Here is a 27,002-nt window from a genome sequence, read left to right on the forward strand (position 1 = left end):
ATAAAATAGACCAGGGGTCTCAAACTTGGCTGGGTATATGGGCCGCACATGGAAAAAATTTGAATTTGGGGGGCCGCATTCTTTGCAGGTCAAAGTGACATTTAGAGATACTATTTTATATTGTATACACCATCTGATCATTTTTGCTGTTTTTATTTTTTTATAGCTTGGGTCGTTATGGATTTGGCGATAATAAACGTGCACTTTTTTGTTTACTTTAGTTCATATATAAAACAGCATTTTTAGTGGCAAAATATTGTTTCGTGCTTTTATTTATTTATTTTTAATTTTTACAATTTTGTTTCCTTCAATTGGCAACATACAGTAATATTTTACAATTGGCACCATATAATAATTCTGGCAAACATCTAGTAATGTGCCCCATTCTGGTCCTCGTCTTGAAATAATGTCCCCCATCTGGTAGTAATGTCCCATCCAGGTCCCCAGCTGGTAGAATTGTCCCCTGCGCTGTTCTTCACGCACATAAAAAATAAAAAAAAGATTCTTCTCACCTGTCCTCTGTTCCCTCAGTGTCCTTTGTGCACATGCGGCTTGCAGGCGCCACAGACCCCTTGACGATCCCGACCTGGTCCAGGAGGAGCTGCTGACAGCAGCGCTGCATTGCTGTGCAGAGACCAGCTCTCTGCACAGCATTTCCAATGCCAGCCAATCAGAGGACAGCAGCTGATAAATGCGCATGGCAGTGACGTCATGCGCTGCTGCGCTGGGATACAGATATCAGCTGCTGGCTTTTGACTGGCCGGCGGCTGGCACTGGAAATGCTGTGCCAAGAGCCAGTCTCTGCGCGGCAATGCAGCGCTGGTGTCGGTGACTCCTTCTGGACCAGGTCGGGTTCGTCAGGGGATCCGTGCCTACGGGCCACATTAAAGCGGCCTCAGGGGCGGCATGCGGCCCGTGTGTTTGAGACCTCTGAAATAGACTAACTCCTAATTAATTGGGTTCAGTAGTACAATGCAGGATGTGCTGAAATGTTTTCATAAGTATTTGGGAAAGTTATGAAATGTCTTATTATATGTACTAGATGGTGGCCCGATTCTAACGCATCGGGTATTCTAGCATATGTCTCCCGACCCTCCTTTATAATGCCCCATGCAGGAAGTCACATCCCCCCTATATAATACCCCATGCAGGATGTCACTTGTTCCCCCATATAATGGCCCATGCAGGATGTCACCTCTCCCCCCTCCCCCCCATATAATGGCCCATGCAGGATGTCACCTCTCCCCCCATATAATGGCCCATGCAGGATGTCACCTCTCCCCCCATATAATGGCCCATGCAGGATGTCACCTCTCCCCCCATATAATGGCCCATGCAGGATGTCACCTCTCCCCCCATATAATGGCCCATGCAGGATGTCACCTCTCCCCCCATATAATGGCCCATGCAGGATGTCACCTCTCCCCCCATATAATGGCCCATGTAGGATGTCACCTCTCCCCCCATATAATGGCCCATGCAGCATGTCACCTCTCCCCCCATATAATGGCCCATGCAGCATGTCACCTCTCCCCCCATATAATGGCCCATGCAGGATGTCACCTCTCCCCCCATATAATGGCCCATGCAGGATGTCACCTCTCCCCCCATATAATGGCCCATGCAGGATGTCACCTCTCCCCCCATATAATGGCCCATGCAGCATGTCACCTCTCCCCCCATATAATGGCCCATGCAGCATGTCACCTCTCCCCCCATATAATGGCCCATGCAGCATGTCACCTCTCCCCCCCATATAATGGCCCATGCAGCATGTCACCTCTCCCCCCATATAATGGCCCATGCAGCATGTCACCTCTCCCCCCATATAATGGCCCATGCAGCATGTCACCTCTCCCCCCATATAATGGCCCATGCAGCATGTCACCTCTCCCCCCATATAATGGCCCATGCAGCATGTCACCTCTCCCCCCATATAATGGCCCATGCAGCATGTCACCTCTCCCCCCATATAATGGCCCATGCAGCATGTCACCTCCCCCCCCATATAATGGCCCATGCAGCATGTCACCTCCCCCCCCATATAATGGCCCATGCAGCATGTCACCTCCCCCCCCATATAATGGCCCATGCAGCATGTCACCTCCCCCCCCCCCCCCCCCATATAATGCCCCATGCAGGATGTCACCTCCCCCCCCCCCCCCCCCCATATAATGCCCCATGCAGGATGTCACCCCCCTATATAATACCCCATGCAGGATGTCCCATCTCCCCATAGTGCCCCATGCAGGTCCCCTATGCCCCCATACAAAAAAAAAAAAAAAAATCCAATACTCACCTCACTGCTTCTCTGGACTCGAGCGCAGCCAGCATCTTCACTCTGTGCGCTGTGACCGGTCAGGAGAGAGCGCGGTGTAAAGATGTCACAGAGCATCAGCGGAGGACACAGGAGCTGCTGCGCAGGCATGGGGAGGGGTAAGTATGATGCCCTGTGCCGGGGTCCTGATCGAGCGGGGGGAGGGACGGGAGGGGAGGGGTAAGTATTTAGCCGGGTGCCGGGGTCCTGATGGAGGGGAGAGGAGCGGAGGGGCGTCACACTTGTCCTCGGGAGATAAGGGCCGTAGCTGCTGATCTCCCGACGATAGCCGCATGTAGGTCAGCGGCGCCTGCGGTCGGGGGACTTGTGCTGCGAGCAGCCGGCTGCATCGCCGCTGACCTCCGTGCCGCACATGAGCCGCTAACGGCTGCCATGTTTTTCTGAAATGCCGTGTCGCTGATTGGCCGCGGCCGGACCAGACAGACAGTTCCTGTTCTAAGGATCTTGGCTTTTAGTTGAGATGAATCTGTGCTGCACTTTATGTACATACTCAGTAGTGAGGCTGGGTTGTGGAGTCAGTCTGAGTCGGAAGTCAGGGAAGTTGAGGAGTCTTGGGCTGTGTGCCCACTATGTGTTTTTTTTTTTTTAAGCGTTTCCCCAGCGGCAATTCCGCTACAAAAAACGCTTGGTAGAAGGTCTGCCATGCTCCCCAATGATAATCCGCATGTGCTGTCACATGACTAAATGACATCATGGCAGGTTCTTTTAGTCCATCGCAAGCTGCCGGCAAGCCAGGACACATCGCTAAGGACACCGGGGGCCATCAGAAGGCAAGTATAATTTTTATTTTTTACTGTTCTTTAACGGCCACACTATATAAATCCATGCCGGGTGCATGGATTTATATAGTGTGACCAAGTTGTCAAGCACTTTCCAAGTGATGCTAAAATCGCTTGGAAAGCGCTTGACAACCCGCATGTGGAATTGCATGCAAAAAAACGCTTCACTTCCGCTTGTCCCTGGCAGGAAAAATGCATGTAAAATCCACATGCGTGTTTTCTGCCAGGGAGATGCAGAAACACTCAAGAAAAATCCGGAGCATTTCTGCATCTTGGGCACATAGCCTTAGTCTGAGGTTTCGCTTACTGACTCCACAGCCCTGCTTCTGACACAGCCATCTTTCCCTGAAAAAAATCTCCGTTGGGGGCAGTGATGTAAGCAGGGTGAGTGACACCCATGCCACCCCTGATGACTATTTTGTTTCAGCGAAAGAGGTGGCAATGTCAGAAGTGGGGTGGGGGGCAGTAGGTGCAGCGACTAAACATGTAAGTGGTGAGGTCAGAATTTGCGATCACTACTCAATCACCAGTACTGAAGCAGGACCTCTTCAGAGGACAGCAGTGACAAATGCTGGTAACTGCTGCTCCCAGATGACATCCTGTTTCAGTGGAGATTATAAAAGCTACTGAGAAGTTACTGCAGGGCTGGTCTGACATCCAGTTTGAGACTCTCCTCAAATATAAATTGGCACAGGAAGTAATTAGGGAATGGCTGTGAGCAGAAGAACCACAAGATGTTCCATAGGTGATGGTGGACTCTATGGACATTGGATGCTATCTTACACCTTTTAGGGATTTTATCTATAGAAAGCAGTCTGGCATCAAACCTGTATGGAATAGATATTTAGAAACATTGGCCATATTCCACCTACATTGTCTATGGTAGTAAACATTGGACCCTCCACAGCTGCAATACTAAAGATTGCGACTTGGAGAAAATAAGCTTAGTATAAAATTGGAGTAAAGCAACTATATTTAACCTACATGAAACCCATTTCCAGGATTCTTGGTAAATGCAGTCTTGCAATGATTTGTAAACGGAATTAATGTCCAAAAATCACTTTTACAACGGTTAAGTTTTGCTGACACTTTTTCTACTGTTGTAAAAATGGACGCCCAATAATCAGTGGGACGCCTCTGTTTATCAGTTATGCAACTGAGCAGTTTTGAATACTCAGTTTGTCCTTTCCAAAAGAAACAGAAAAGGCAATTTCAAAATGCAAGTGTGAATGTTGTTGAACTGACTTGAGTGTCTTCTAAGGAGTTCTAGTGACTATAATGGGGTTTTACATAGTTACCTAGGTTGAAAAAACTTCAGTCCATCAAGTTCAACCTTTCTCCACCAATTATTATACATTTTGTCATTGAATTATTTATAATCAACAATGTTATGTACTGAGGAAATCATCCAGCCCTTTTTTAAAAGCTGTTGGTATCTGCCATCACTACCTCTTGTGGTCGGCATTCCCCAGTCTGACTGCTCTACTAACTGTAAAGAACCCTTTCCTATTTAGCCGCTGGAATCTCCTTTCTTCCACGCATGAGTGCCCCCTGGTCCTTAGTATGGTCTTTGGAAGGAATAAGTCGTGTGCTAGTCCTTTGTATTGACCACGCATGTATTTATACATATAAATGAGATCTCCTCTGATACGTTTTTTGTTTTTTCTAAGCTAAACAAGCACAAATTTTCCAACCTCTCCTCATGAGGCCTTCCATCCCTTGTAATTTAGCTGCCCACCTTTGAACTGACTCTTAACTTCTGAATATCCTTTTTGAAATATATACCACCCAAAAAAGAGGTGCATATAGTCTTTAAAATTCATAAATTGTATTGAAAATATATTAAAATATATGTTCAACAGAGAAGTGCAATGGAGGACCACATGATACATCAACATAATTAAATTTTACAATGCTGTATAGCTTAGAGAGATGTATACTTCACCCAAGTGTCTGCACACTTACTGGCTATCATATAGGTATCTGCTTGTGCAGGGGAAAAAATTCTACATTATTTTGGTTACTGGCGCTGATTGCTTTAAATGATGGATAATAAGAATAAAATGACTTGCATATTTTTGCAGACTCAAGTGGGATTTGATCCTAGTGTCCCAACGCATGTTTCACCCTTTACTATATCAGAGCCCCCAAGTTAAGGTAGCATTTTTTCCATGCACAATGCAGATACCTATATGATAACTAGTAAATGCACAGACACTTGGGTGAGGTATACATCTCTTTAAGCTATATAGCATTGTAATATTTAATTATGTTGATGCATCATGTGGTCCTCCATTGCATTTCTGTGAACATGTATATATTTTAGTGAAAATAAAGTGTTTTTAAAGACTATATGCACCTATCTTTTCTATGGGTGGTATATATGGTTCAGGTGTGTCTTTAGCAATGAATAAAACAGTGCATTCTCTATGTTGGTAGTCATCTTTTTTAGCCCAAAACTGAATTGCATATTCTAGATGTGTCCTCACAAGTGATTTGTCATGTTTCAATCACTGTCTAAGTTTCCAGACTAAATAGTTGTGCATGCTACTGTCTTGTACAGTAGTCTGTTATTGTTGGACAGTCTCCAAGGCGGATGTGCACATAGCCCCAGTCAGAAACATAGAATTGGGGATGATTTATAAGCCAGGTAAATTCTCTATGTATTACACATAAACAATGTATCAGTCCGGCGTCAATGAATGAGCTTTATATTAAAGCTGGAATATCCCCATTAAGTCTTTAGCTTGCACTGAATGTACATGAGCAGCTTAGTAAAGGATCTACTGGTTAGCATGTCTTCTGCTTCAGCCTTGGTTGATGTTGAGGTGTGTGTGATCACCCATGTTTTTCTATCCATTTTGTAGATGCAGACAAACGTATCAAGGTGGCTAACCCAGTGGTGGAAATGGATGGGGATGAGATGACCCGTATTATCTGGGAGTTCATCAAGGAAAAGGTACAATAATTGTGTGCAATGTTAAGCTGCTGCTTATTTCAATGCTCTTCCCAAATGTGTCCTGTTTAGCTGAATGTATAGTGTATAACTGTGCCTTGATAAGCTTCCCATACACGTTAGACAAAACTCCTGTTGGCAACAGGATGGATTGACCTCTTAGGGGTATCGCACACCAATCCTCCATGCTCACAGTAGATGAGGGGTATCTGGCAGTGGCTTGCTCCCTTTTTCAGACAAGTGTCCAGCTGCCAGGTTCCTAAGATGTATGGCTAATTTTGCACAAACTACAGCACACCAGTGGGTTGCACTTTGGGCCTGGTCATTAGGTGGCACATTGTCTAGGCCAGGGATCTCAAACTCTGCTTATATGGGCTGCACATAGAAAAAAAAATTGAACTTAGGGGGCTGCATTCTTTGCTAGAAAAAGTAACCTTTTTAGTGATGACATTTTTTGTTATACACACCTTTTATAAAACAGCATTTTTAGGGGCAAAATATTTTTTTCATGCTTTATTTTGAAATATTTTTTATACATTTTTACAATAATTTCCCCCAATTGTCCACATACAGTAATAGTCGTACAATTAGCACCATGTAGTAACTCTGGCAGACATCTTGTAGTAATAGCCCCCATCCTGGTCCTCATCTTGTAGTAATGGTCCCTATTGTGCTGTTCTTCACATACACATAAAAGATTCTTCTCACCTGTCCTCCGTTCCCTCGGTGTCTTCACAGTGCCTGTGGGTTGCATGTGCAGAGGACCTCTTGACTATTGCAGCCCTGTCCAGGGGTCTGCTGACGACAGGGCTTTATTTCAGTTGAATGTGTGTCTTTAAAGGCCAGCAGCTGATATCTCCGAGCCAATGTCTGCTTCTGGCCGGCGGCTGGCATTGGTATTGCTGTGCAGAGAGCTGGTCTCTGCGTGGCAATACATTCCAGTTGAATGTGTCCAAGGGGACACATTCAACTGAAATAAAGCACTAACGTCGGCAAACCCCTGGACAGGCTGCTATCGTCAAGGGGTCTACAGTTCCTGTGGACCGGATGAAGCTTCCTCAGGGGCCACATTTGGGCTGAGTGTTTCAGACCACTGGTCTAGGCTAAAAGCAATTTTATGGTTGTGGTTAACTTTTAACTTTTTTTTTTTCTCTTTTTTGTGTTCAGTTGATCTTGTCTAATGTTGATGTTGAGCTAAAATACTATGATCTTGGACTTCCATATCGTGACCAAACCAATGACCAGGTCACTATTGACTCTGCCTTGGCCACTAAGAAGTACAGTGTTGCTGTGAAGTGTGCCACAATCACTCCTGATGAGGCCAGAGTTGAAGGTAATAAAACATGTATTAGTTAGCTTAAGTCACTTGCTTACTTTTTATTAGGCCCTCATATTGGATTATTGCCATGCTAGAGATTCTCCAGGAAAATGCATGTCCCTTTGTGGGATTATGACTGCAATTTCAATAGCAGTTTTTCCTTGTGACAAGTTTTGTGACACTACAATGGCCCAATTGACTGCCTGCAAGCAGAATTAACAAAAAGATCAGTAATCTCCTCCATGATACGATAAGAAATCCTCCTGAGTGGACAGCTAGGTCTTGTGTGGCTTACAAGTGTCTTCTATGTTAGCTTTTTTTTTTTTCACTGGAGAACTTTGCCTATCAGAACCACACCACTGGTTTATCAGTGGTATAGCCAAAAAATGCAAGCGATGTTGTTTATAGCTGTTTCTTTCCTACAAAGGTCCAGACTACTTTGTTTTTAGTACCTTTAAGGCGGCTATAATTGCTAGGGAAATGCTGTTAGTGGAGTGCCAGGACACCACTAGGTACACACACTCTGCATGCTGTATGGCCAGGAGAACCCCATGTTTTACTGCAGTAAATGGAGAAGTGGCCTCATGTGTAACTGCTGTCAGTGGAGAAAAGGAGCGATCCAGCTCATGGGCAGTGTTCCTTTATTCAGGTAAATATAACAGAGGACTTGGGATAAAACCTTCATGTTGGCAGTGGCCCATGAGATGGATCCCTTTTTCTCCACTGGCTGCAGATCCACGCTATGGCTGAGCATTTCTCCATGCTCTGGGTTACAGGGGAACATTAACCATGAGCTGAGATTCACCTTCTCTTTCTGGTACCAGACTATATAGTCAGGGTTGAGATGGCAGCCTGACACAACTCATTGCAAATTGCCAAATTAAATGTACCTCAAAATACCTCTTACTTGTTCCAGCTACATAGCAGTTACAATCCTGTTAAATACTCAGTGCCATCTCCATCAGTGACCATTCTTAATAGACAATGGCGTGGTGATCTCAAGATGCTGTTTTATACTTTATTCTTGAGGTATATGAAGTTATGTACATGTTAGCTGCATTAAATGAGAACTTACAAATCACCCAGTGTTCTCATGACCCACTATGTATGTACTAAATATGCAATGGCTGACGTGGAGTTTGCTAGAGCACCTTCCATCCAAGGTATGTAGTGTCTTGGTTATTGGCTATAGATAAATGCTGCTTTAAGGGGGTGTCATCAGAAATCGACCTATTGTTTAAACCAGGTTTTTGTATTATAGAATGTCTATTCATAACAATCTATATGAAAGCTGCAATTTTCACTCTGGCCACTAGGGCTAATATTGCTTCCTGTTCAAGTAATCAGACCCCATTTGGCTGTTTATGTCTGGAAGTATAAACTGGGCACACACTAATTAGAGCTAAGGGTATTGATAGTAGTGAGGGGAAGGTGATGGCATTTACCATAAGCCTTGACGGGGGCCACTGAGCGTGTAACTGAACGCAATGTGAAAGCACCCTATGGTTTTCCTTTCCCATATCTGCCCCTGAATGTGTATTCCAGTGAGGCTTTGACTCGATTATGAAGGTGCAGACTGCCATCCAGTGGTGTGCTTGATAAATAACAGCTGACTTGATTCGTTCTGCAATGTGATTTGAACATTGCACTTAACATATGACATAAAGGCAGGAAATGTAGGTGCTTGTTCTTTGATGTGCCCATCAAAACCATTTTAAGTTACATTTTTTGTTTTATGATCTTTAAGAACAATAAATGGTGTGGATTGTTAGTAAGCTGCTTTGACTACCTACTAAGCAGCAAAATGTTCTCATTAAGTCACCAGTGCTGATATAAATATTGTTTCCTACATGTTAGAGTTTAAGCTGAAGAAGATGTGGAAGAGTCCCAATGGAACAATCAGGAATATTTTGGGTGGAACAGTCTTCCGTGAGCCAATCATTTGCAAGAACATTCCACGCCTGGTGCCTGGATGGACACAGGCGATCACTATTGGCAGACATGCGCATGGTGATCAGGTAAGTATCTTCATCGGATCATGCCTTTCTAATGTTGGGGTTTATCCTTTTTAAAGACCTTTCTCATGTATGGGGTTTTTTTTAGTACAAGGCCTCAGACTTTGTCGTTGATCGAGCCGGAAAATTCAAGATGGTGTTCAATCCAGCTGATGGCTCAGCAGCAAAGGAATGGGAAGTGTATGACTTTCCTGCCGGAGGTGTTGGCATGGGAATGTACAACACTGATGAGGTAATGATGGCTCTTCATTGTAATGACTGTAGGGGAGCTTTAATGTAAAAAAAAGTTGTGTACTTTTTGGCTACAGGAGCTTTGTTCTGTATCTAGCTGTAGAAATGACCCACTTGTACATACAGGTCTCTTCTATAGTGGTGATGTGTCATTCTCCTGATCTCTGTAACAGATTCATATTAAAGATCTCAGGTCAGGAGTATCTAGATCAATATAGAGAGGGGTGGGGGAGGTGATGAAATGCATCTGATTGTGCCCCTAACAATGTTGACAAGTATGGAGGCACTCCCTAATTATAATGGTATAGAGGAACCTCTACAAATGACAATGCAGTTAACTGAATAAAACTCGTGTACAAAGACTGATATTTCTTCCATATAGTGGTAGGTGCTAGTCCTGCAGACCACACAAGTCATTGCAGTACGGTTATAGATGGACTTACAGGTGACATCCGGTCTGAAGTCACTCACTTTTCACATCTCTTCCATCTTGTCCAGACCCACATTACAACTTCAGCCATGACTTATCTGCACAGTTTACAACACACATTTGACTTTTTCCATTTACAGCACCATGACCGCCTATTACTTCCCAATACAAACTACCCATCTTACTGATACCCCAATATTGAGACTTTTGCTGCTCTATTTGCACTGCAGAGCAGGTTCAGTAAAAGATAAACCGTAAAATTACTCGTTGGTGCCCCAGATAGTAATATCGCCCCACTGTCCCTTCGTAGCAGTAATACCTTTTGCCCTCTAGTTGTTAAAATGGCCGATAAATATGCCCTTTGAGCACCCTAGAAAGGAATGGTACACTTTTTTTAACACTTGGGCTATGTTCACATGTCCAGTAATGATTTGTTAGAATGGATCCAGCCGCAATCCATTTGCAAAAAAGTTATGCAAACACAACTTTAGTTCTTTTCTCTAATAACCCCCCACGACAGCAAACAGGAGGATGTAACCCCACCCTAACAGGGACAGGAAATACGAAGAAGTTTAAATAGCCCCTCCCACATCCTCCCTCCAGTGTTATTTCCTGTCCCTATCAGGGATGAAGAGGTCATCCCCAGTGTGCAGGGCCGACAACAGGCACTGGGGGAAAGCTACTAGCTGGGCAGCGGAGGATAGAGCGGTCTCTACCTCTCCTCCTCAGGGCGCTGCTCCCGTCTCCTCTGGATTCGGGACCTCCTCCTGCAGTCTGTGCTCTCGGGCAAAGTCTGCAGGATCTTCTGACCGGAGGCCTCTGAGCTCTCTGGTCAATCTCCTCCTCCCCTCTCCTGCTGGATGCGCGGGCGATGCCAGCTCCAGGATGTGGAGCTCACGCCGTGGCACCGGAAGTGACGCCGGTCGGTGGATGTCACTTCCGGCAGTTTGCGTTCCACTGTGGACCGCATCAAAAAGCTATGGGGGGAAAGAGCGGAATGCCGCCGGTGATTAGAAATCTTCACTTGGACACTGGGGGAGGAGCCCTCTAAACAGAGGGAGGCGCTGGTCTGGTTGCCCATAAAAGGAGCCCTGGATAGGAAGACATCTACAAGTAGGACAAAACCATGTCTGAAGCTTCTCACTCTGCATCTGTAGAGCCCAGCGCCGGTCCGGTCCCAGTAAGTATGGCACTGGTAGTCCATCTCCCAGATGCAGGAAATAGTGATTATAGCTCCCCTCCCCTTCACCCCTCTCTTGTAGGGGGACAAGGAACCTGCATCTGGAGAAAAAGTTAAACCGTCACGCAGATGTCCCATCTGTACAAAAAACGATCGTCCTCCCATAGAAAGCCCCTATGCAAGGACTGTATGGAGATTATCAGGCAGGAAAAACCTTCCTTAATGGAGGAGATAAAGGGGATTGTACGTCAGGAGATCAAATCCTCCTTGGCCTCGGTCACTCTCCCTACGCCCTCACCTAGTCAGGGTTCTACATCTACTCCCTCAGGAGCCAAAAAGATGAAAATTAGCCCGCCAGAGGGAGGGGAGGAAAACTCTCTCAAGATGAGATGTATATCTCGGAAGATCTTCCAGAGGAAGGTGAACTAAGTCCAACCCCTGATAACTCCCAACGAGAGAGAGATTACTTTCCATCAGATAGCTTGGAGGAACTCCTCATGGCAGTAAGGAGAACTATGGAGGTAGAGTAAGAAAAAGTGCCCCAAACAGTACAGGATCAGATGTTTGGGGGGGCTACATTCCAGGAAAAAATTTGTGTTCCCTATACACTAGAGTATTAGGGACTTGGTCTTGGAGGCGTGGGAATCTCCAGAAAAGAGATTAAATACCCCTACTTTGTCTACAGGAAATCTATCACTTAACTATGAGACGGCAGAATGCTGGTCTGAAGTCCCAAGAGTGGATATCCAAATTGCACGAGTAGCAAAGAAAACCACACTGGCCTTTGAAGATTCCTCTCAATTACCATGGATCCAGAATCTGCTGGTAACCATAAAAGTGGATGCCAGCGAAAAGGGATGGGGAGCCATGGTCTCCCAAGAGCTATTCCAGGGTATATGGACCAAAGAGGTGAGCCAACGCTCATCAAATTTCAGAGAACTAAAAGCTGTAGAGGAAGTCCTCAGAGCAGCAGAGCCTCTGGTCCAGAAATCTCACATTCAGATATTTTCAGACAATATCACCACGGTAGCCCACCTTCGTCACAAGGGGGCACAAGATACAAAAGCTTACAAGCAATCTCAGCAAAAATATTCTCCTGGGCCGAAGAACATCTTCTATCCTTGTCGGCTCTTCATATCAAAGGTTCAGTCAATATCCAGGCCGACTTCTTAAGCAGAACAAAGATTCATCCAGGAGAGTGGAGCCTAAACCCAGACTTCTTCCAGATGTTAGTCAAGAGATGGGGCTATCCAGAGATAGAGCTCTTCACGGACAAGAACGCGAAAGTACCTCAATATTTCTCCCTGGTTCCTTGCCTGGGTGTGGATGCATTCGCTTACAAATGGGAATTCAAACTAGCGTATGCCTTTCCCCCACTACCTATCCTTTCAAAAACCTTACAGAAGATAAGGACCGAAGGGACCAGAGTAATCCTAGTGGCCCCTCACTGGCCAAAAAGAAGTTGGTTCGGAACATTAACCAGTCTGTGTGGAGAGCCCTCTAATCCTTCCTCCCATCAAGGATCTCCTTCTCCAGGGACCGATTCACCATCCGGATCCTGAGAGACTACACCTAACTGCCTGGCTTCTGAATTCCTGATATTAAAAACAAGAGGCCTCTCAGAGAAAGTCATCAAAACTCTTCAGAAGAGCAGGAAACCTGTAACTAACACCATTTACAATAAGATCTGGAAAACCTTCTTAAGGTGGTGTGCACCCACTCGCCCAGACCCTCATAGGGCTGATGTGGCTCAGATTCTAGACTTTTTACAAGAAGGTCTGGACAGAGGTCTCAGACCTAGTACTGTTAAGGTCCAGATAGCGGCGTTAAGTTCATACTTCGATCAAAGACTAGCGGAACATCAGTGGGTGAGAAGATTTGACAGCAGCCACCCGCATCCACCCTAGATAAACAGATCTGGTTCCCCCCTGGGACCTTAACATTGTTCTGAAAGGGTTAACCCTTCCACCCTTTGAACCCTTATCAACCATAAGACTGGACAGGCTGACCTGGAAGACGGCTTTCCTGGTGGCAATAACTACAGCCAGAACAGTGTGTGAACTACAGGCCCTTTCGGTCAATAAACCCTACCTGAGAATCCTGGAAGATCGTCTAATTTTCCAACTTGACCCTTCATTTCTACCCAAGGTGGTCTCAAATTTCCACATATCTCAGGAGATAATCCTTCCATCTTTTTGTGACAAGACAAGAGATGGAATTCCACACTCTGGACGTTCGGAGAATAGTACTGCACTATCTTCAGGAAACAGAAGAAGGAAAGACAAGAACCTATTTGTCCATACACAAGGTCCAAACAGAGGGAAGAAAGCAGCAAAATCCACAATAGCCAACTGGCTTAAGAGGGCGATTACAGAGGCTTACCAGATCCAGGATCTACCTCCTCCAGCAAAGCTCAAGGCCCATTCTACAAGGGCGATATCTGTCTCCTGGGCTGAAAAAGCCAGCGCATCCATCGAACAGATTTGCAGAGCTGCCACATATTCCTCAATTCATACTTTCTCCAAACACTACAGACTAGACCTAATGTCTGTTGGAGATTTAGCCTTCGGAAGGAAGGTCCTCCAGGCTATTGTCCCTCCCTAGTATATCTTTGGTATAACTCCTGTGTGCTGTCGTGGGGGGTTATTAGGGAAAATAGAATTAGACTTGCCAGTAATTCGGTTTCTAATAACCCACCATGACCTCACGGGTAATTCCCTCCCCCTCGCTTATTGTTTTTACGACAGTTGGTCAGTAGAAATAAAAAATAATTTTAAGCATCTATACTCTTGTGGTCCTTTGTAATAACACTGGAGGGAGGATGTGGGAGGGGCTATTCAAACCTCTTCTTATTTCCTGTCCCTATTAGGGTGGGGTTACATCCTCCTGTGTGCTGTCGTGGTGGGTTATTAGAAACCGAATTACCAGTAAGGGTATGTGCACACTATGCAGAAATGCTCAGGATTTTTTCCTGAGCGTTTCTGCATCTCTCTGGCAGGAAAAAACGCATGCGGATTGTACATGCGGTTTCCTGCCAGGGACATGCGGAAATGAAGTGGTCTTCACTTTCATTTCCGCATGCGGGTTGACAAGCGCTTCCCAAGCGATTTTAGCATCACTTGGAAAGTGCTTGTCAACTTTACACTATATAAATCCGTGCAACCGGCATGGATTTATATAGTGTGTATGTCAAAAAATAAAAAATAAATATATACTCTACCCTCTGATGGCCCCCGGTGTCCTGCTTCATCGGTCCCGGCTGCCGGCAGTGAAGACTTTAGGACCTTCCGACGTCAGCGTCACGTGACCCGTCACATGACTCTGACGTCAGCGAAGGTCCTTCATTCAACCGTGAAGTGCCCGGGAAGCCAGCAGGACGCAGCGCGGGCCGTCAGAAGGTGAGAATATATATATTTTTTATTTTATTCTTTTTTTTTTTTAATGGTACCTGGGTCTGGATGAGAGTCCTCTCATCCACACCCGGGTACCATCCGCACATTAGACCGCATGAAAAGCGCATCAACATATACAGTGATGCGTAATCCATGCGGTCTAATGCAAGTCAATGGCGGCAAAAGAGCAGCGTTTCCGCAAAATTAATTGACATGCTGCGGATTTTTGACCGCAGCGTTTACGCTGCGGAAAAATCCGCATCATGGGCACAGCACATGCGGATTTCCATTGGGGAACATTGCTGCCCTTCTACCATGCGTTTTTCATGCGTTTCCGCGGCGTTTACGCAACTGCGGAAACGCATGAAAAACGCATCGTGTGAACTCAGCCTTAGTCTAATTCTATTTTTTTTTTTTTTTTTTTTTTTAAACTGATTTCTGCTGTGCTGGATCTTTTTTGTTTGGTTTTTTTTAAATTGAAATCTGTAGAAAAAACTAATTTGTTAATTAGCAATCTGTTTCATTTTGTAAAAAAATGTTTTTTTGCTTACTGGATCTCTTAAAAATGGAAGAAAATGGATGGCTAATTCATTTTCCATAGACTTCAATGTAAAAAAAAAAAAAAAATCCAGCAGAGATCAATTTTTTAAAAACTGACGTGGTCTTCACAACTTTTTTGCTAACGGATTGCTGCTGGATCTGTTCTAACAAATCATTACTGGACATGTGAACTTGGCCTTAGAAAGTAATGATACCTGTGAGTTGCAATACCCTGCATGCCCCTATGTTGTAATAAAGCCCTTGACCATAATTCTTCAAGTGACGATAGAGTAAAAATACCCCTTTACAATGCCCTGAGTGCCTCACCAAAAATACAGGGCGATTCAAAAATCTAACATCACTGGTAAATGACCAGTGACTGACTCAAGGCAAAACTGGCTTGGGTGCCCATGGTGGCCAATCACGGGACAGTTTTCATTTTTCAAGACCCAAATTGAATGTTTTTATATCAGATGGCAACCCTTTCAGAATAAATTTAAATGTGCACCATTTAGAAACTGCATTTCACTATCCTCTTCACCACCCTGTGACTTTTCTGTGGGGCTACATCAAGGCCTTGGTGTATCTGATCGACCTGAGGCTGATGTAGTATAGATCTGATAATGGGCTGGACCGTGCTTGGCTTCCAGTTACACATCTGTTTCACCAGTGGAAATCAATTTGAACATTTGTAGTATATAGATGAAACGTGGATACAGTGCATTTTCAATTTAATATATGTTCTCAGTTATGAATACTGAGGCATAGTTATAAATATGCATATTGTGTTCACCCACAAATGTTATACTGCAGCAGAAATTAAAATTAAAAATATATACACTCCTAACCCCCTGGATCCTGATAGGCCGTCGGTGTCCTGGTGGAGTGACACAGTGATGTGGTCACAATGCTAAGACTGCTATTCTATGCATGCACCTACCATTGTGTAGGCTGGGGCTCTAAAGTGACCTGCGGCCTACAGAAAGTTCATGGGTAGGGAGGCCACAACTCTCCTCCTCCACAAAGTTTAACATTATTTGCATCTTATGCATGGTCATGCATTTAACAAGTGGTTGCTTTAGGTGGGCCCAGGTTGACCATCCCCTCTACCCTCCCTTGCCCCAGTAACTACTCTACTGCCAAAGGTACACAAAAAATAAAACTAACCCTTGGTGTAAGAGTGCAGCATCATTTTGGTTAAGACCTGTGTAGGATATTGGCACCAAACTACAGATCTGTGCTCCACACAACATACACAGATCCTTAAAGCTGCCCCAAAATGTAAATGACTACTGTCACAATACCTGGTTCCCTCCACTCTGCTGCCACTAACTCCCTATCTTTTCAGCACCATTCTCTTCATAATTTTGGTTGGGTGATATATTTTTGTTTTTTACTTTAGTCTTTATCCCTTGATAAATATGTAATGTGTTAGATATACAAGGGATTGATTGTAAAGTGAACATATGTATCCCTTAAATATTTCTTTGAGTTATTATAAAAACACTATCCCTTGATGGATAAACCTAATTTTGGAGCTAAATAGACTGTATTAATCTGTGCTTTGTTTGCAGTCTATTTCTGGCTTTGCACATAGCTGCTTCCAGTATGCTATTCAGAAGAAATGGCCTCTGTACATGAGCACAAAGAACACCATACTGAAGGCTTATGATGGCAGGTTCAAGGACATCTTCCAGGAGATCTTTGAGAAGTGTGTATAAGAGGAATCTACAGTATTGCAATTGGGCATTGACACCTTACAATGAATCAGTATACTGTTGAAAAGATCTGGGCCACAACTTCAACTGATGTAACTCCCTAAGTAAAGGGATCTCAGTAGGCTCAACCCTGCTGAGCCGTCTATATGGGAATGTAGGTTGTACAACTTTCTTTCTGCAGTCCAACATCCCATCCTGTCTACACTGGCTGTATGAGACAGAAGCTACAGAAGTGTATGTAATCGTACCCATGTCTCCTCTACTCAGGGCACTTTCTTCTCTCCTGATCTCACAGCCATGCTGTCTGATTACAATCAGTCATTACATGTCTCACACTGGTAACTCCCCGTTTATCTCTAATCTCTGGAGGCAGATTCTCCTGCAGATCGGTGTCTGGCTCATAGCCTGGAACAGCTCATTTACCTATAAGAAACGTGGGTTTCTCTGGAATAAGATATAAAAATAACATTTTATTCAGCTACATGTCCATATAGACTGCTTGGGAGGGTTGATCCTACTGACCCCTTTTAAATAGATGCTGTTGGATGCTTGTGGGATTCTTCATACACTACCATTTATATTTTTTGTAACATAAAGGCACTGTTTCCTTTCTAGGAATTACAAGCCACAGTTTGATAAATCAAAGATATGGTATGAGCACAGGCTGATTGATGATATGGTAGCTCAAGTTCTCAAGTCTTCTGGAGGCTTTGTCTGGGCTTGCAAGAACTATGATGGAGATGTCCAGTCCGATATCCTTGCACAAGGTGAGTTTGTGTATGACAAACTGTCTCAAAATGACATTCTGACATCATGGCTATATAATTGTAAAAAAATCAAACTTATTTTACAAAGTTAACACTTATCTGAGGCATAATTTGTGACTGTAGCACAATTTTCGTAAGGTCTGACTATACTGCTACAGAGGCCCTCTTCTCCAGGAGCAGCAAGCAAAGTATTAAAGGGGATGTCTGGTCTTAAGCTACCAGTCTGCAGTCACTCTGTAACTGCAGACTTGTGAATCCTGACATTTTGCCCACTGTAAGGATTCTTGAGTGGCGGTCGTGTGACTCCAAGCAGCTATTTGCATTCTTCCGGCCACATTCTGGGCTCGCTCATTTAGTCGGAATGTGGCTGGAAGTATGTACGTCTCATACTTGTGACCATGACTGCCTGTTCATGGTGCCATAATCCTGACATTGTGCACACGGTGACTGCAGATTTGTAGCTTAAGACAAACAGCGGCTTTAAATTTGCTGTGCACCTTTTTGGCGCATAGACCTTAAAGCCACATTGAAATGTTCCATTTTTTGGTCATCATTTTACATCAGCATTTGTAAGCCAAAACCAGGAGTGGGTGAAAAATGCTGAAATGGTGACTTGTTTCTATTACACTTTTCCTCTGTTTCACCCCTGCTTTTGGCTTACAAATACTGAGGTAAAAAAACTGACCAAAAACTGAACGTGTGAACTTGGCCTTAAATGATGTCTGTCAGACGCTGGGACTTTGCAAAACGGACAATAGATCTAGAAAGACTTGTTGAGGTGCTTATCTTGTCCCAACATCAGCAGTAACCTGTGCAGTAGATGTCTATGGACAGATCTGCTGTATACATGTGCCTGATGTCTTGTATAGCTGGCATCTGCCTCAAACAGCAGCCTGAAGCTGACCTTAGTAGGAGAATGGAAAATGCCATGCTTTAGCATTAGTATTTTTTCAGGTGACTAAGGGATCACAGGGTCAAGTGCCCTAAGGGACTATAAAAATTTTAAAGTGGGGAAAATATAAACCTTTACCCAATCCAAAAATAAAGAAATTAAAATATGCATCCCTAAAAATCTTATCTTATAGTCCCAAAAAAATGGTAGTTTGGAACGGGACAGGATATTAACCCTTTAAAGACCAGGGTAATTTTTTTATTTTTTGGTGCTATAGCTTTGGGCTGTTAAGGGGTTAAACTCTACAGTGAAGGACTGTCCACATGTTGCAGATGTGTTGCTTTTTTTCTTTGCACAGATTTGTCAAAAACCTTAAAGGGTTTCTTGATGTCAGCAAAGTTTTTGCAGCAGATTTCACACATACTGAGTGGGGGAAAAAGCTGCAGAAAGTGTTTCCTGCTAAGAGGCAGAAATGTCTGTACCAGATACTTACCCTAAAGCATTTTCAAACGGGTCTTTCTAGAGTGATCTTTCTCAGGGACTGTTAATGGCGTTGGTGTCTCCTCTTGCTTCACCTGATTGCTGCACAGGAATAAGTGCTCGGCCATTCTGTGGCCTCAGGAAGTGACTGAGGACATTCACCATAGTGTTGCTATACAGAGGTTGCTTCTAGCTGTGAAGCAGGCATTTTAATGGTGTTACTACTATTGTGGATGATGAACGTTCAGTTATGGCCCACTGTATAGTACTAAATATGGTCCATTTCTTTCAGGATTTGGTTCCCTTGGATTAATGACGTCTGTCCTGGTGTGCCCAGATGGAAAAACCATTGAGGCAGAAGCTGCTCATGGAACAGTTACACGTCATTACCGGGAGCATCAGAAGGTGCAGTTCCATACATGAACATTACCTCTGGCAGCATGCACTGCAGAATCTAACTAATATCCATTTATGCCTTGGAGGGAGAGTCTCTCCTACTGTAATCCTCTTGTTGCACTTTATTTGCTTGTAAAGTCAATTTAATACAATCACATGGGAGACTAGACACGCAGAGGCAATGTATTCTGTTCTGAAAGCCTTCATATTTGTTTTGTTATAAAGGGTCGTCCCACAAGTACAAATCCCATTGCCAGCATCTTTGCATGGACTCGGGGCTTGGAACACAGAGGAAAGCTGGATGGAAACCAGGATCTAATTGAGTAGGTCTTTTATCTGATTTTTTTTGGGTACAAACAGAATTGTGGTCTGACAAGTGTAAATCATACTTTATTTGAGAAAGCACTGCCACTTTCCAATATACATGTATTTTACCACAAATGTAGGGACCCTTGCAAGGGTTGGGTTTTTTTGTTTTGTCACATGGAACGATTGAAGTTGTGACGTGCAAATCGTGCGACTGAACAGCCAAGTTTATCATTTTTACGATGTAGCTTAAAACAAGTGAGAGTACTGATCACCAATCTGGGGACGGCTTCTTAAAACTGGGCAACTGTAGACTGGTGATTTTACTAAATAGAAGGGTCACTACTGCCCTATAAACTTTCAACCAAAGTCGAGCCTGACTTCTGGGTTGTTGGATCCTGGCATGCAGAGCGGGATCCCACAGCTCCTACAGCACTAAAAGATCTCTCCACTAACAGTCCTGCAATATGCTTCACTAAGCTGTTAGGTCTTGTTCACATACTGCAGTTTTGCTGCAGAAAAATGTTTTTACAGTACCAGCAAAGTGAATGAGGTTTCTGAAATGCACATGCTGTTTATTTTTTACCTTGCAGATTGGAACAATCAAAGCGGTTTTTCGAATCTGCAGCATGTCAAATCTTTTAGCATTTTTGCAGCATTTTCACCCATGTCAGGAAAAACACTAAAGTAAATGCGTTTTTTATTCAACATTGATTTTTGTGCAAAAAAAATCTGCTGCAAATACTCAGTGTGAACACAGCCTACTGTGCAGTAATCACTAGTAAAGTCCATCTCAACACTGGGTGGAAAGACTAGGATCTCTCTGCAAGAAGGGCCACAGTGGGTTGTGTAATCACGCTCTGCATGTTAGGATCCCACAAACTAGAAGGTTCAGGTCTAAGGCCACGGCCCCACTATCGGTATTTGGTCAGTATTTTCTCTCAGGAGTGAGAGCCAAAACCATGTGAGGAACAATGAAATAAAAGGTATAATAAATGCACTATTGGTGCACTTGTTTCTATAACCCACTCCTGGTTTTAGCTCCCACTCCTGCAAAAAACTACTGACTGAATACTGATAGTAGGGCCGTGGCCTAACACTGGTAAAGGTGGACCCTTTCAGAGGCAGTAGGGGCTCTTTTGGCATGAAGTTTTATTTAGTAAAATCACCAGTCTGTGGCTGCCTATGAAAGAAGCACTTGGTAACATCAATGTTTTCAGATTCATGGAGTAAAAACTATTCAGAAATGAAGCTTAGAATTTTTTATTAAACAAATGTACACTTTATTTAGTAGTTACTACAACTGGTCAGGTGTCCAATCATTTCTTCATTTGAATAATTCCTTTGTAATTGTTAGCAATAGTTTGAATATTCAATGTTTTGACATTTAGCAGCAAATTGTTAGGAAGAAATCTACAAAAAAATAGGTCCTTTGAAAAATCTGACATCCTCACTGATTGCAGCATAGCACAAATAAGGGTTAATGTGAAAAGAGGATATTGTGTATATTCTATATATAGTGTTACATTGGGGCTTTCCAGGTGGTGGGAATGTGCAGTAGCAATCAGTGTCTGCCATTCTCAGAATGTGGGTGTTAAGCTGAATGTTCCTTTCTTACAGCTTTTCCTTGAAACTGGAGAAGGTTTGTGTTGAGACGGTTGAGAGCGGTGTAATGACAAAAGATTTGGCTGGCTGCATTCATGGTCTAAGCAAGTAAGTGACTAATGCTTCCAGTCTCTAGTCCAGCCATTTAAGCTGAGCTTCCATCTCATTGCTGTTTTCTCCACAGCGTCAAACTCAATGAGCATTTCGTAAACACCACAGACTTCCTAGATGCCATCAAGAACAACCTGGACAAAAAGCTTGGGAAGAAATGAAGTTTGCACTAGTTCAACAGCCAGACAGTTTTACCTCATTTTTAACCTTTTCAATATAGGAAGTCGCCTTAGACATTGGAACAAACTTTTTAACCCATTAAATGCTGGTTCTATTAAACACCCTGCACAGCTGCAGAATCCAGGCAGGTGTTTGTCACCTGTGTTTAGTGCTGGACTTCCGTTTACTGCACCTTTTGTATCTGTCATCTTGATCTGATGGTGCCATGTATAGCAAATAAAACCTTCACAAACTTCTCCTTGTAAAGTAGTTGAGAGCACTTTGAAGAATAGAAGGCCTGTTCCCTTTATAAGACTCTTGGGAGTAATCTTAAATCGTCGCATGTGCAAAAAAATAAGAATTAACAAGCTTGTCTGTAGATACTAAATCTGTCTACATGAGCCTGTATGGGGAAGACCAGACATGGTGCTCGCGCTGCGGCAGAGAAATGCTGCAGTCGGCTGTTACTGTGGTTTTCAAATTTACTTTCGCTAAACCATTTTTTGCTGGGGGAACAGCTGTTCACCATTGTGTACACCCACCCTTCACCTTAGAATCCATTGTTTAATAGGTAATTTTAAACACTTGTGGTGGTTTTTCGTGTGGGCTTTATTTTTTTTTTTTTTTGTTGTTGCAAGCCCTGGCTTTTCCTTCACTGCTGAAAAGCATTACATGGGATTGGGCTGTTGGGATGGCTATTGGCCGTATTGGGAAATGTCATGGGCTGGGTCACGTCATGTGGACCTTTGTGGTGGCCAGAGTAAAATCCCACCAACAGGCACCTGTTACAGTTGCCATGTAATATTGCATGTCTCCCTCAGAGGCTTTTAGCTCTCAGTTGTACATCTACAGGATAAAAGCTTTTTTTTTTTTTCCTAGTTAGGCTGTGTGCTTAAACGCATGGTAGAAGGTCTGCCATGTTCCCAATGATAATCCGCATGTGCTGAGCACATGCTGCGGAAATTTCCGCTGCGGATTATCATTGCGGAAAAAAACGCAGCACTACCAATTTTGCGGAAGCGCTGCGTTTTCACCGCCATTGACTTGCATTGGAACGCATGTAATCCGCATCACTGCAACTGTACATGCGGAATCCATGCGTTTCAATGTGCGGATGGTACCCGGGTCTGGAGGACAGGAGACTCTCCTCTGGACCTGGGTAAAACCTGTAAAAAAAAAAAAAAAAGAAAATAAAAAATATTATACTTGCCTTCTGATGGCCCCCTTTGTCTTGGCTTGCCAGCAGATCGCGGTGGACTAAAGGACTTGCCATGACGTCACTTAGTCATGTGACTGGTCACGCCACCGCTGACGTCGGCAGGTCCTTTCGGTGTACCGCGAGCTGTCTGCAAGCCAGGACGCATTGAATAAAGACTCTGGGGGCCATCAGAAGGTAAGTATAGATTTATTTTATTTTTTACCATTCTTTATGGTCACATTATATAAATCTATGCCGGTTGCATGGATTTATATAGTGTGACCAAGTTGTTTGACCTTGGTGGGCTGGAGTCTGCTATGGAGTACCACACTTATTGGCACATTCGTCTCATGTAGGGATTGATGGAACTAAACAGATGTTGTATGACCAGTCGTTTTAAAAGATAAACCGCATTGTAACCCTGTTAATGTTTTCATCTTTTTGGGAAAGCAAAAACTCAGGTTTGCCACATAGTTGGCTGCATTTTCCTCCACATTTTTTACCTTTAATGCAGTTTAGTCTTCCTGCTACAATATATGCAATTATATAGTAAATAGAAAACATTTTATTAAACATTATTATTTATACACTGTCTGGAGTGACACAACATGTGCAACAAATACATGAATCACATTAAAACATACTTAAAAAATATCTCAGCAGATCACCACAGGTTGCAGGTGTATATCTCACCGACCTCACCATTAATCTACTTTGTGTCATTTGAAAATAAATAAATAAAAATAATATAAATAAATATATATTTATATTTTATTTATTTATTTTCAAATGACACAAAGTAGATTAATGGTGAGGTCGGTGAGATATACACCTGCAACCTGTGGTGATCTGCTGAGATATTTTTTAAGTATGTTTTAATGTGATTCATGTATTTGTTGCACATGTTGTGTCACTCCAGACAGTGTATAAATAATAATGTTTAATAAAATGTTTTCTATTTTCTATATAATGGGCCTTAGACTCGGTGTTTGTGCTTCGGCATCGCTTGAAATAATATTGGTTTAAGGCTGAGCGCCCACGTAACGTTTTTCAAGCGTTTATGCTGTGGAATTTCCGCAGCGGAAACGCTTGTAAAACGCTAGGTAATCCGCACCCCATGGTCCCCAAGGGGATTCCGCATGTTCTATGCACATGCTGCGGATTTTTCCGCAGCGTTTATGCTGCGTACAAAAATCCGCAGCATGTCATTTAATTTTGCGGAAGCGCAGCGGAACTCCCGCCATTGACTTGCATTGAGACGCATAGAAACCGCGACTGTACATTTTTACAAGCGGCTTCTATGCGTCTCTATGTGCGGATGGTACCCAGTTCTGGAGGAGAGGAGACTCTCATCCAGACCTGGGTACCATTCTACCTGTAAAAAAAGAATAAAATAACAAAGTTATATTCACCTGTCCGGCGTCTTCTCTCTGAATGCCGGCATCGCTTGAGGACCTGCGGTGACGTCAGTCATGTGACCGCAGGCCCTTCACCGCTCTGTCTCGTGATGTGCCGGCAACCCGGAAGAAGCCAGGACGACCGCTGCAGCACACGCCGGGGCCTCGGGGGTGAGTATAGCTTTATTTGTTTTAATTTTTACGGTTCACACTGTATAAATCCATGCTGTTTGCATGGATTTATACAGTGTGACCTAGTTGTCAAGCACTTTCCAAGTGATGCTATCGCATGGAAAGCGCTTGTCAATCTGCATGCGGAAACGCATGTGGATCCGCATGTATTCTGCAGGAAAAACGCATGCACAATCTGCATGCGTTTTTTCTGCCAGGGAGATGCAGAAATGCTGCAGAAATTTTCTGCTTCATTTCTGCATCGTGGGCACATAGCCTAAACGAGTGGTCAGAGATATATATCCATGAGTAGGTTGCAAAATGTATGGTATATATATGATATATATTTAATTATAATAGGCAACTCAATACTCTGTTCTAATTTTCCTTCTAATATACGCAATTGCAAGAGAACAGTTTTGCTAGCAAGACAAAGTTTTATAATCAGGAAATGTGTTTTTAGGGGCATGCGTCCCTCTGTAATTCCTAGGATTGTCTTGTTTGCTCAGACTGTGTAAGCTTTGAATGGGTCCTGAAATTCCACCAATTTTACCCTGAAGATCAAATGGTGCGCCATCTATTATAGCACAGCCATGTGTCCAGTACTCACAATGGTTCCATTGGATGTATTTCTGAACAGTGAAAAAGTAGTGCAATAAAATTTGTGGCTTCTCAAAACTTACAAAATTTAATAGAAGTGACAGTGGAAAATTCAAATTGTACTTTTTCGTACTTGTTTTACATCAAGTGCATAAAAAATGGTGGTAACTACTCACTACCTCCCTAGATAAATAAATTAGAGGGTATAATTTACAAGAGACATTTCTGGGGGTATTTGTTCCTGAACTACAGGCTCTGCTAATATGACAATCTATTCCAAATGGAGCCAAATTTGTGTTCCAAAATTCAAATATTGCTCCTCCTGTTCTGAGCCTGGCCATTTGTCCAAGCAGAACTTTTTAACTACATGTGGGGTATTTCCATGCTCATAAGAACGTGAGTGACGAACTGTGGGTTCACTTTTTGGTGTTGCCTCTTGCAAAAGTGAAAAATTTTAAAGCTACAGCAACATTTTAGTGAAAAAATGAATATTTTAAATCTCCTAATGCTGGCTAACATGGGACAAAGTTTCAAAAAACATCACTGTAAAAAAGCCTCACCAATGCACTAGCAGGATGCAGCAGACCCCCAAGATAAAGGCAGGGCAGCACATGTGCAAAATACTGATGCATTAGCCACTCGCTAACCTACCAATCCATGCAGGAGGTGGCGCTGTAGTATTATACATGCACACAGATGTGTGATGCACAGTATCTGGCTTGCATTTATCATGGGGGTCTGGCCGTATCCTGCTTTAGTGCATTGGTAATCTGACCTGGTGTTGGTAAGGCGTTATCTTTCTGTGATGGCTAGTGACCTAATGCTATCAAATTTTGTTTAGTACCGGTGTTCAAAATGCTCACTATACCCCTGGATAAAATACCTTTTATGGGGTTTAGTTTTCAAAATGGGGTCACTTGTGGGGGATTTCTGTTTAGGCACCTTAGGGGCTCTGCAGATTTGAAATTGTGCCCACCATCTTTCAGAAAAATTAGTTCTAAAATTCAAATTCTGCTCCTTCCGCTCTGAGCCCTGCTGTTTGTCCAGAGGTTTCAGACCACGTGGGGGGTACCGGCGTGCTCGAAGAAACCACTTAACAAATTGACCACCTTTTTGTGCTAGCCCTTGTAAAAGAGAAAAATTGGGTCTAGAGCCACATTTTTGGAGGTAAAAAAATATTTTTCATTCAAACTTGCATTAATTCCTGTGTAGCACATGAAGGGTTAAACATTTTTTCCAGACAAGTTTTGCAGTATTTGAAGGATGTGGTTTTTAAAATGGTGTCACTTGTGTGAGTTTGCAACATATAGGCCCCTCAACATCCATTTGTATCTGAGTAGGTCCCTAAAACAGGTTTTGTAAATATCTTGAAAAAATGAAAATTGCTGCTAAACTTACCCTCTCTGACATCCGAACATAGAAAAATTGTTTGAAAAATAATGTAAAGTAGCCATATGGGAAATGTTGGTCATGCTGTACAAAATTGTTAATGAATAACTTTAAAAAAATGCAATTTTCAAACTTTTAATCTTTATATTTTTAAATTGCAACATTTTCACAAACTCAATAATATAGACCTAAAAGTACAATGTGTCCCAAAAAAAAAACACACTGGGATACATTGAAGCATCCCAGAGTTACCACATTAAGTGACACTGGTAAGATATTTCTAAAATTTGGCCTAGTCATGAAGGTAAATTGGCTGTCACTAAGGGGTTAAAGAGCAAGTCATTTCATAAACCGTGCATGTCTTGTCTCCCACTTTGGTGCAGGCTCCGGCGATGAGCCTGCACCTTTCTGGGGACATGATGACAGCTGATCTGATCAGCTGTCATGTGCCCCTAACATCCGCAGGTGGCATTGCGATCCACCCAAGACTGTTAACATGTTAAATGCCGCTGTGAATCTGACAGCAGCATTTAATATGGCTGCAGAGGAAGGACGTTACTAGTCCCGCCCATCAGCGCCTGTGTCACATGACTGCGGGTCGCCAATGAGTTGGCATGACAACCCAGGGTCTGCA

General features: G+C 43.3%; 1 protein-coding gene across 1 annotated transcript in view; it reads left to right on the forward strand.

The window, feature by feature from the left end:
- Positions 1-21,870, forward strand: part of IDH2 (isocitrate dehydrogenase (NADP(+)) 2) — a 28,239-nt gene extending 6,369 nt beyond the window's left edge. Inside the window, exons 2-11 of the mRNA XM_073653214.1 lie at positions 5,985-6,076; positions 7,241-7,406; positions 9,249-9,409; positions 9,495-9,638; positions 16,754-16,890; positions 17,513-17,664; positions 19,329-19,441; positions 19,658-19,755; positions 21,359-21,451; positions 21,528-21,870. Of these exons, the coding sequence (XP_073509315.1) occupies positions 5,985-6,076; positions 7,241-7,406; positions 9,249-9,409; positions 9,495-9,638; positions 16,754-16,890; positions 17,513-17,664; positions 19,329-19,441; positions 19,658-19,755; positions 21,359-21,451; positions 21,528-21,615 (1,244 nt within the window). The 3' untranslated portion in view covers positions 21,616-21,870. The remainder of the gene's footprint in view (positions 1-5,984; positions 6,077-7,240; positions 7,407-9,248; positions 9,410-9,494; positions 9,639-16,753; positions 16,891-17,512; positions 17,665-19,328; positions 19,442-19,657; positions 19,756-21,358; positions 21,452-21,527) is intronic.
- Positions 21,871-27,002: the final 5,132 nt, after the last annotated feature.

Source organism: Phyllobates terribilis, unplaced genomic scaffold (assembly GCF_046119375.1).
Source record: "Phyllobates terribilis strain yellow unplaced genomic scaffold, ASM4611937v1 Scaffold_11__3_contigs__length_659146591, whole genome shotgun sequence".
Classification (NCBI taxonomy): domain Eukaryota; kingdom Metazoa; phylum Chordata; class Amphibia; order Anura; family Dendrobatidae; genus Phyllobates; species Phyllobates terribilis.